Source organism: Mandrillus leucophaeus, unplaced genomic scaffold (assembly GCF_000951045.1).
Source record: "Mandrillus leucophaeus isolate KB7577 unplaced genomic scaffold, Mleu.le_1.0 Scaffold261, whole genome shotgun sequence".
Classification (NCBI taxonomy): Eukaryota; Metazoa; Chordata; class Mammalia; order Primates; family Cercopithecidae; genus Mandrillus; species Mandrillus leucophaeus.
Window position 1 is genome coordinate 751,141 of NW_012102710.1, and position 11,065 is coordinate 762,205.

An 11,065-nucleotide genomic window follows, 5' to 3' on the forward strand; every position below is an offset into this window, starting at 1 on the left:
CTCTGTCTAGCTCTGACTTCAGAGATCAAGAGAGAAAGTTGCTCCATGTGAGGCCACAAAGGCTTGAGAACAACCGAACACCAGTGTTGGTCCGGTAGCCCCAGGAACCGGGCAGGATGGCCACCCTGCCTCATCCTGCACAGTCCTCACATTGGCCCTTTATGGCTATCATCACCTCCCTGTTGTCTGTCTTTTGCAGATAGACTCAGGGACGTGTAGGCCGTGCCCAGGTCTCCACAGCTAGCCAGGGCCAAGCTAAGATTTGAGCTATTTCTCCTATTCTCCCAAAGGCAGGTGGGCAAAGAAAAATTCCCAAAACAGGTGGAAAGACCACAGAATAATTTGATTATTTTTCCCAGTCTTCACTCTGAAGACTACCAAATTGGCAGAAAGAGGAACAAATAAGAGGCAAATGTTGCTAGAAACTCTAGTTTATCTGAAAAGGAGAGAAATCAGATTTTAATATGAAATTACCCTTTTTAATGTTAGCAAACAATGTTGAGGAAAAAAATACCATGGGGGCCCAACAAAATATGTCTGTGAACCACCTTCTTGCTAGTTCTGCTGCAGATGGTGTTCATTGTGAGTGCTGTTGTAGATTCTTTGTTGTTGTTGTTGTTGTTGTTGTTGTTGGAGACACAGTTTCACTCTGTCACACAGGCTGGAATGCAGTGGTGTGATCTCAGCTCACTGCAACTTCCGCCTCCTGGGTTCAAGCGATTCTTGTGCTTCAACCTCCTGAGTAGCTGGGATTACAGGCACACACTACCATGCTCAGCTAATTTTTCTGTTGTTAGTAGAGATGGAGTTTCGCTCTGTTGGCCAGGCTGGTCTTGAACTCCTGACCTCAAGTGATCTACCCCAAAGTGCTAGATTACAGGCATGAGCCACTGTGCTTGGCCAGATTCTTAGATAGAAGTAGGAGGGGTTCGCATGGCTGCACCTCTGCAGCCTGGAGGAGGAAGCAGGTGGATCCCAGGGAATGCTACATGAACAGTAGCTGACCTTCCCCTGGGTAGGTTCTGGCTGCATAGGTCTTGGGTGCTTGGAACCCCTTCCCTTGTGTGATGTTTTAGGTTCTTCAGGGACCAGGACCTTCCTTTTTCTGTGAAGGAGATAGTGCATCAGTGACAAACAGATTCCACCTCCTGGGCCAACTTCTCTCTGTTGATCAGGTTGCCCAGAGCCCTGTGTTGATTGAAATCTGGAGGTTTAATCCAGACTGACTCAAAAGTGCTGTCATCAGTGTGTGATGTCCACTCTGGGGACAGGAGAGTCTCAGAGGTCATGCACTGGCCTTCTTTATTTTATTACCTTTTTGTGTTGGGCACCCAGGAAGTTATCATTCAGAGCCCAAATCCTAATGGCCTGAAGAAAAGTATCTCCAGTTATGGTCTCATCTAAGGCCCTTTGTTTCTCTTACATCAGGATCTTCCAGGATTAGTTTTAGTTACTTGCTATAGTTTCATTGTCCCCTCCAAAACTCATGTTGAGATTTAATTGCTGTTATCACTATATTAATAGGCGAGACCTTGCACAGGTGGATAGGTCATGAGAGCTCTGCCTTCATAAATGGATTAATACCATTATCATGGGAGTGGGCTCCTGATAAAAGGAGGAAGCTCGACCCCATTCCCTGTCTGTCTCTTGCACTCATTTGCCCTTCCACCATGGGATGATGCAGCATGAAAGCCCTCACCAGATGCCAGCACCAAGCTCTTGGACTTCGTGGCCTTCAGAACTATAAAAAACATTATTTTTTTTTCTTTGTAAGTTACCCAGTCTCTGATATTCTGTTATAGCAGCAGAAAACAGACTAAGACACTGCCTAAATTGGTTTGTTTCGCTCATTTCCTGCTTCTGAGGTCTCCAGAGTTCCATCTCTTCCAGGATAGGATGGATATACTGTCTGGAGGAGAGGCACTGCTAGGCAAGAGGAGAAGAACCAGTGATCCTGTTAGTGTGCGCAGTATCCCTCTGCTCAGTAAGGCAAATGTAGATATTCTTTAGAAATGATCGCCAGAGCTTACAGTCCTTCATAATGTTCAGCTCCAGGTCCTGGTGAGGTGGACAGTAACAAGAGATTGAGCCAGCCCCTGCTTGCACCCTTTTCCAGGGGCCCTTTGAGCCCTTTCAATAAAGAGTTTGTTTCTTCACCGAAAGCATAAAGAGTAGTGCAGGAAGAGGCACACAGAACCAAGCATGTGCACTTTCTCAAGTGAAACACTTTAGAAGGAATGTCTTGCCTGGCAGGTGCCCTGATGTCCTCTGTGCACATCCTCCCCCAACCTCATGTGTCTGATGCAGCACTGGAGTGAGGCAAGGTGGATCCTGCAGGTTCAGGGGGGTTGTGATCCACCCAAAGTCACAGTTGGGGAGGGTGGTGCCCGAGTTGAAACTGCAGACCTTCCAGATGGAGTTCACTAGTCTCCCCCTGGCGTATACCTTTTGATTGTCAAGGCCATTATCCCGGAGTCACTTTAGAGGACACTAGGGCTACTGTTGATGGTTCACCCAGAGAGCCACTTAGAGGCCGTATGCACTGCCTGATCTTACACCCAGGAATTTGTAGTTATAATAAGGTCCCTGCGGAACTTCCATTTGCTTCTGTCTTCTCTCCTAGAAGCAGACTTTAGAAAGACTCCTGTGGTAGACTGGTGTGTACTGCGGTGTTGCTGCTGGTCTAATGTCTTCAACATGTATTCTTAGTGACTCTTAACACTTTTAACCTTAGATTGTGAATATTCATTTATATGATATTCACATATCATTTATATGATAAACTGTCATAGTCTGTTTATCCTCTTTATCTTCTAGTCTCTTTTTAAAAGCGATACAAACAGAAGCTAGAGTAACCAATGTTTTGTTGGACACATTCTTCTTGATAAACTTTATGAGGTGTGGTTTATATTCGTCTGTACCTTTAGTAACAGGCCTGCTTCTTAGCACAGAGGTGATGAAATCACCCACAGCTTTCCTGGGGGTATTATATTTCTTTATTTTTTTGTTTTTTAGCCCATCACATTGATAGCTGATGTTGAAATTGCTTGAGGTAAGTTTGATGCTTTCGTTGAAGAGAATCTATAGGACTATAGCTTTTAGTTTTTAGAACATCAAAACATAGCTATTCCTAATACATTAAGTGGGAAATCTAGGTCAGTATAGTACACATGATGATTTTATATATCCAGTCCACCCTCTGTACCTGCAGGTTCCACATCCACGGATTCAAGCTGTGGATTAAAAATACTGTAAAAAATGTTTTTTAAATAACAGTACAAAAATAAAAATAATAAAAACAATACAGTATAACAACTACTTACATAACACTTACATTGTATTAGGTATTATGAGTAATCTAGAGATGATACACAGTATGTTGGAGGATGTGTGTAGGGGTCCTGGAACCAATCCCACATGGATCCTGAGGGATGACTGGATATATAGATACGATACAATGACCTTCTCTGTATATACATACATTGCTATATAAATGTGTGTGTATTTATATATGTATATACACACACACACACACACAGTAAGTATGTGTGTATATTTTAAAAAATAAGTTTTTTTTTTAAGTAAAAAAATAAGGGCTGGCACGGTGGCTCACACCTGTAATCCCAGCACTATGGGAGGCCGAGGCGGGTAGATCGCTTGAGGTCAGGAGTTGGAAACCAGCCTGGCCAACATGGTGAAACCCTGTTTCTACTTTAAAAAGTTAGCCGGGTGTGGTGGCAGGCCCCTGTAATCCCGCCTGTAATCTCAGCTACTCAGAAGGCTGAGGCAGGAGAATCACTTGAACCTGGGAGGCGGAGGTTGCAGTGAGCCAAGATTGCACCATTGCACTCCAGCCTGGGTGACAGAGTGAGACTCCCTCTCAAATAATAATAATAATAATAATAATAATAATAATAATAAAATAAATAAACAAAAACCACAAAGTTTTTTTCTATATTGCTATATTTTAACAAATTGTTTTGCAACAAACATATTGTTGTGCCTCTTGAACGAGTTTATATTTTCCTTAGTTCTTAGGCTCCTGGTGGGTACCATTTTAGGATTATGCATTCTTGGTTTTCTCTTTATTAATTCAAAAGCAATTTCTAAAATTGTGTTTAACTTTCATTTCAGCATCAGGATACTCAAAGTGGAAAGGATCACAGATTTTTGGTAGTTTCTGGGTCTACAAGGACTTTCCAAATCCAGGAGGAACGCCAGTGGCAACGTAGTGACTCAGCCGGGCACCAAGGAAACGGCGCCATTAGTCTCTGGGTAGTGCTTTAAGAATGAACACAATCATGTTTATAGTCCATGGTCCATCACTATTCAAGGATGACTCCCTCCCTGTCTATTTTTGTTTTTTACTTTTTTACACTGAGTTTCTATTTAGACACTACAACATATGGGGTGTTTGTTCCCATTGGATGCATTTCTGTCAAAACTCTTATCAAATGTGATGGCTAGGTTCTAACATATTGCCATGTGTGGAGTGTGCTAAACACACACCAGTTTACAGGAAAGATGCATTTTGTGTACAGTAAATGGTGTATATACCTTTTGTTACCACAGAGTTTTTTAAACAAATGAGTATTATAGGACTTTCTTCTAAGTGAGCTGAATAAGTCACCATTGACTTCTTGGTGCTGTTGAAAATAATCCATTTTCACTAAAAGTGTGTGAAACCTACAGCATATCCTTCACACAAAGATTTTTATCTATTATACTTTATCAAAGATTGGTCATGTTCCATTTGGAAATGGCATGCAAAAGCAATCCTAGAGAAACCTGCGTAACTCCATCTGCAAATTTAAAAGAGAGAGAGAGATCTTGAGAGAAAGAAGTGCTGTTCGTTCAAAAGTGGAGTTGTTTTAACAGATGCCAATTACAGTGTACAGTTTAACAGAGTTTTCTGTTGCATTAGAATAAACATGAATTGGAGTGCAGCTAACATGAATATCATCAGACTAGTATCAAGGGTTCTAAAATGAAATATGAGAAGATCCTGTCACAATTCTTAGATTTGGTGTCCAGCATGGATGAAACCTTTGAGTTTGGTCCCTAAATTTACATGAAAGCACAAGGTAAATATCCATTTGCTTTAGGATTTTCATGTTGGATCTGTCATTATCAAAAGTGATGAGCAATGAAAAACTGGTCGGACAAAATTTAACATTGACATAATGAAATTCCAGATGTAGGCTTTCCCCCAGGTCTTTTCATGTGCAGATTGCAGTTCTGATTCGTTTCAATAAAAAGGAACTTGGAAAACATGGTCTGTATGTTGCTTCCTTGAGTAGATCCAGCGACTCACAAGTTAGATGATGAAATTTGGGCATATATTATTTGTGAATTTATTCCATTACTTATTATTAAAGGCCCATTATACAGAAGTAATTCAAGGTCAAGGTCAAAGTGGGCTTTTTTTTTAGATCTTCAGATCTAAAGTCATCATTTCTTAGGGAACTGTCCAGGTCACAATACACACAATTGGATACCAACTATAGGCAAACTCTGCTTTGCCTGATGTACTCCTAAACATACACAAGTAAAAATGAATTTCTTTAAAACAACACACAAGAGGCTTGCAATTTAAACAAGACTATGTAGTGTATAATTCTTCCAGAGGAAATTATCTCCTAACTTCCCATTTTTTGAAAACCTGATTTTTCTATTGCCCATTTAAATAGTTCAAGTTATTCAAGCCAACTTAGTACTCCTAGTGTCACTCTTGCAACTTTTATTTATTTATTTTTCAGTATCTCAAATCACCAAACACAGTGGAAGGATATGGTCCTAAAGTTCTTATCTTTGTTAAAAAAAAAATCAGCCTGGCCGGGCACGGTGGCTCACGCCTGTAATCCCAAGACTTTGGGAGGCTGAGGACAGTGGATCATGAGGTCAGGAGATCGGGACCATCCTGGCCAACATGGTGAAACCCCATCTCTACTAAAAATACAAAAATTAGCTGGCAGTGGTGGCACGTGCCTGTAGTCCCAGCTACTGGGGAGGCTGAGGCAGGAGAATTGCTTGAACCTGGAAGGCGGAAGTTGCAGTGGGCTGAGATCATGCCACTGCACTCCAGCCTGCAGAGAAAGCGAGACTGTCTCAAAAAAGGAAAAAAAAATCAGCCTTTCCTCAACCCGACTGCACACTCAGCCTGGTAGTACAACGTGTTTTCTTTTTTCCCTCTCTCTTCGGAAATAATTTCCTTGAAAGAATTATCTACACATCTCTATGTCCACTTTCTCATTTCCACTGGTTCTTCAGCTCCTGGGACCTGGCTTCTGTCCCCACCACTCCTGAAGGGCTCCTGTCGGGGTCTCCGAGGACTTGACTTTTGTGAACACATCCCCTTTACAAAGATCTCCCTTCAGGCTCCCAAAGGAGCCCTCTCCAGTGTCTTCTTGGGGCATGGCTGTCTATTCCTCAGTCTCCTTCCAACACTCATCTCTCCAGTTCTTAAATTTAGGTGGCATTCACGGGTTCTCTCCTGGTCCACCCCTCACTCTCTCCTTGAGTGATTTCATTCACTCATCACTTCACCTGCTCCCTTTGGTTCTCTCGTCACATAGAGCTCTGGCCACCCCTATGTTCATGACATGTCTCCACCCAGATGCACCTTAAACTAGAGGTTGGCAACCTTTCTCTATAAAGGGTCAGGTAGTGAATATATTTCGCTTTCTGGGTCATGTGGCCTGTGTCTCCTCAACTGTGTTGTAGCTCAAAAGTAGCCACAGGCAATACATAAGTGAATGGATATTGCTGTGTTCTCCAGAAATTACAAAAGCAGGCCACATGGGCCACAGTTTATAGCACCTGCCTTAACCCACTGTCCTGACCTGCACATCCCCACAGCTTCTCCCCGCCACGTTCCCTTTCTTGAATTTCTCCACCTTCACCCTCTCACTGGAGCCAGAGGAATCTCTTAAGTCTGCTTTCCCCCTCCCTTCCATCCACCCTTGGTCACCAAGCCTTCCTCTCCATCCCCACTGATGATCCTGTTACAGTTTTCATAATGTCTCTTGACTAATGAGGCCTTCCCCTCTTTCTTTTAGGCTTCCAGCCCCCTGAGTTTTGGCTAAACATATGGCTACCTCATGGGGACTATATTTCCCAGCCTTCCTTGCAGCTAGATGTGGCTGAGTGACTAGGCTTAGGCCAGGAGTAAGTGAAGTGTCTACTAAGACAAAACTGCAGATCCTGGACTTGTTCCACTGGAGTGGCAGCAATCAAACAAACCTTGGAATCCATGTGTTAAATTTGAAGAACTGCCAGGCATGAATCTGGAAGACTGGTTCATAACAGAGAAGGTCTTTTTGTTACAGCAACTCAACCCATACACAGCCAGTTTGCCCACTTCCCTCCCTGTGCACAGCCTCCCTGTCCACCAATCCTTTCTCAACATAGCAGTCTCTTACAGTGCAAATCTGATCATGACACTCCACGTTTAAAAGATGAACAAGCAAATAACAAGAGAAATTGGGCTGGGCATGGTGGCTCACGCCTGTAATCCCAGCACTTTGGGAGGCCAAGGTGGGTGGATCATCTGAGGTCAGGAGTTCAAGACCAGCCTGACCAATATGGTGAAACATTGTCTCTACTAAAAATATAAAAATTAGCCGAGTGTGGTGGCATGTGCCTGTAGTCCCAGCTACTCAGGAGGGTGAGACAGGAGAGTTGCTTGAACCTGGGAGGCGGAGGTTGCAGTGAGCTGAGATCACACCATTGCAGTCCAACCTGGGCAACAGAGCGAGACTCTGTCTCAAAAAAAAAAAAAAAAAAAAAAAAGAGAAATCACTGCCTTCAAGAGTATTAAAGCAGGATGAAGTGATAGAGGAACAGAAGAGCTCATTTACATTGTATAGCGAGGGAAGGCCTCCTTGAGGGTGGCAGGGAGAAGTTAGGCATGCAATGTTCGGGAAAAGATACTCAGGCAGTGAGCACGACTAGTGCAAAGGTCTTGAGGCTTGGTTTGTCCCAAAAGCAGAAGGAGGAAGAGCGTGATTAGAGCTCTCATGATAAGTTCCCATTGAAGGGTAAACTCAGCCTCACTAAGGTGTTGAAAAGGGCTGGCCATAACCTCAGGGCGGCTAGATGGGTCTAGCAAGCTGTTGCCTGCAACACTGTGGTGGGTGGGAGAAAGGAGGTTGGAGCTGAACACCTGCCTTCCTCTGGCCACGACATGGAGCCTGGCTTGGAGTGCTGTTTACTCCAGGGGCTCCTGAATCGGAAGCACACGAAGGGCAAGGCTCTGTCTCAGAACCAACCCTGTGGATTGGTACAGGGGCTGTGGACCCCACCCTGAGTCACCTCTCCAGCCTGATTCTCACCACTGCCTCCTTGCCCTTCGCATTTCAGCAGTCCATAAACCTGCATTCCAGGAGCACTCCTTTACAGGAAGCATTGCCCTGCCTTAAGAACCTGCCCTTGGCCAGGCACAGTGGCTCGTACCTCTAATCTCAGCACTTAGGGAGGCTGAAGTGGGCCAATCACTTGAAGTCAGGAGTTCGAGACCAGCCTTGCCAACATGGCGAAACCTCATCTCTACTAAAAACACAAAAATTAGCCTGGCATGGTGGTGGGTGCCTGTAATCCCAACTACTTAGGTGACTGAGGCAGGAGAATTGCTTGAACCTGGGAGGTGGAGGTTGCAGTGAGCCAAGATTGCACTACTGCACTCCAGCCTGGGTGGCAAAGTAAGACTGTCTCAAAAAAAAAAAAAGAACCTACCTTTAGCCGGTTGTGGTGGTTCACATCTCTAATTCCAGTGACTCCAGAGGACAAAGAAACAGAAGGATTGCTTGAGGCCAGGAGTTTGAGATCGGCCTGGACAACAGAGTAAGACCCCGTCCCTAAAAATTAAAAATTAAAAATTTAGCTGAGTGTGGCAGCCCAAGCCTGTAGTCCCAGTTACTTGGGAGGCTGAGGCAGGAGGAGTGATTGAGCCCAGGAGTTGGAGGCTACAATGAGCCAGTCAGCTATGATCACACCACTGCAATCCGGTCTAGGTGACAGAATGAGGCCCCGTCTCTTAAAAAAAAAAACAACTGCCCTTTACCCTTTCTCAACCTGGCAAGTTGACTGACTTGTCTTGAAGGTTTGGCACCACTTGGAAGCTTCCTCTGCTCCCCACCTGGGGTGATGCCCTCTTCTGGGAGGCTCTCACTGCTACACACACAATGGCTGCCAAAGCTCAGTCCGACTTTAGTTCCAGCGCTACTAGGTCTTCTCAGGACTCAGGTTATCCAGGCGGAAGGAAGGCCGTGCCAGGTACCAACTACCCCACGTGGGATTGCCAAGATAAATCCTTCACATTCAAACTAGTCCCGCAACGTCCGTCAACCCTATCCCTAACAGCAAATTGCCACCTTTAGTCCACTCCACAGTGCCCTCTGGAAAGTCATCAAAAGACAGTTATGACCATACCAAAATATGATTCTTGACACAGAACCAAAAGTTATTTTCAATTTATTTTTTTTTCTATTTTTAGAACAATAATAATAATATTTAAAATCATATTTTTCTGGGATATAATGAAAACTGTGTTATTTCAATTGAATTTGAAATAGAATTCATGGTCTAAAATGGGCTGAATCCCAGTGTGAACATATATTTGCATGCCTTCCTGGTCATTCAGTTGGTGCAATTGTCAGGCGTGCAATAAGAAGAGAAGTGAGCATTGCAGCACTGTGGCCTGTGGCCACGGTGATGGTGGGACAGCCCCACAGAGGCCACACCAGGTGACTCTCAGCTCGGTGGGTGGGAGGGGGAGTGTCTCTGTGTCCCTCTAGCACACACATCCTCACACGGCCTCACATAGTCTTTTTTGCATTTGCTAGGCCATCTCAACACCTCGGCTCACAAAATTCTGGCATCCTTTGGATTATCTAAACCCATGGTCCCCCAAGATGGGGATTCCAAGGAGCAGGGGGGAGCCTCAAGGCAGCCCAGACTCCCAGCTACAAACCTCTCTTTCCAGAATTCCACTGCCACACCTTGGCACATACCGAATGTTGACAAAGAAGGCTGTTCCCGTACAAGGGCCAATTTTAGAGCAAGCTCCCTGTGGTTGGAAAACTGTAAAACCCTCAACCCCAAAGCTGTGTGTAGTGCTTTGTGTGTGACAGGGCCGGGGCAGATCTCTCTGATGCACTCAGGAAAACCATTCCCTTTGCTTGTGGTAGGTGGCCCCTGATGGCTGCTCTGCCCTTGCCAAGTGTCTAAGGTCTGTGGGCATGTTTCTCATTTGCTGTGAAACACCTTCCCCACCCTTGCAGAGAAAGAGTCTTTTGTGCAGCCCCCTTTAAAGGGTGACTCGTCCCACTTGGGTTCTGTCTCCTGGTGCAGGGTTGCAGGCAAGTTGATTAGAGCATCGCCATGAAGTTCATCCCCTGCCTCCTGCTGGTGACCTTGTCCTGCCTGGGGATTTTGGGTCAGACCCCGAGGCAAAAGCAAGGAAGCACTGGGGAGGAATTCCATTTCCAGACTGGAGGGAGAGATTCCTGCACTATGCGCCCCAGCAGCTTGGGGCCAGATGCTGGAGAAGTCTGGCTTCGCGTCGACTGCCACAACACAGAGCAGACATACTGGTGTGAGTACAGGGGGCAGCCCAGTATGTGCCAGGCTTTCGTTGCTGACCCCAAACCTTACTGGAACCAAGCCCTGCAGGAGCTGAGGCGCCTTCACCATGCATGCCAGGGGGCCCCGGTGCTGAGGCCATCCGTGTGCAGGAAGGCTGGGCCCCAGGCCCACATGCAGCAGGTGACTTCCAGCCTCAACGGCAGCCCAGTGCCCAACCAGCAGCCTGAGGCTGGGACGCCATCTCTGAGGCCCAAGGCCACAGTGAAACTCACAGAAGCAACACAGCTGGGAAAGGACTCGATGGAAGAGCTGGGAAAAGCCAAACCCACCACCCTACCCACAGCCAAAGCTACCGAGCCTGGACCCAGGCCTGGAGGGAATGAGGAAGCAAAGAAGAAGGCCTGGGAACACTGTTGGAAACCCTTCCAGGCCCTGTGTGCCTTTCTCATCAGCTTCTTCCAAGGGTGACAAGTGAAAGACG

At 45.5% G+C, this 11,065-nt stretch overlaps 3 protein-coding genes across 3 annotated transcripts in view; all 3 read left to right on the forward strand.

The window, feature by feature from the left end:
• PROM1 (prominin 1) overlaps positions 1-5,273 on the forward strand; it is a 127,761-nt gene extending 122,488 nt beyond the window's left edge. The window contains exons 27-28 of the mRNA XM_011984133.1: positions 3,016-3,052; positions 4,135-5,273. Coding sequence (XP_011839523.1) covers positions 3,016-3,028 — 13 coding nt within the window. The 3' untranslated portion in view covers positions 3,029-3,052; positions 4,135-5,273. The remainder of the gene's footprint in view (positions 1-3,015; positions 3,053-4,134) is intronic.
• The window catches only part of LOC105542526 (fibroblast growth factor-binding protein 2-like), a 20,393-nt gene that overhangs the window by 6,454 nt on the left and 2,874 nt on the right, over positions 1-11,065 (forward strand). The window contains exons 2-4 of the mRNA XM_011984103.1: positions 3,016-3,052; positions 4,135-4,275; positions 9,101-9,273. The gene's annotated coding sequence lies outside the window, so the exon portion shown is untranslated. The remainder of the gene's footprint in view (positions 1-3,015; positions 3,053-4,134; positions 4,276-9,100; positions 9,274-11,065) is intronic.
• On the forward strand, positions 10,280-11,058 carry LOC105542525 (fibroblast growth factor-binding protein 2). The gene has a single exon (XM_011984102.1). It carries the CDS (start codon positions 10,381-10,383, stop codon positions 11,050-11,052), a length of 672 nt encoding a protein of 223 aa, XP_011839492.1. The 5' UTR covers positions 10,280-10,380; the 3' UTR covers positions 11,053-11,058.

Coding starts and splice junctions, on each gene's coding strand:
- LOC105542525 (XM_011984102.1), top strand. CDS start 10,381: ATGAAGTTCATCCCCTGCCTCCTGCTGGTGACCTTGTCCTGCCTGGGG.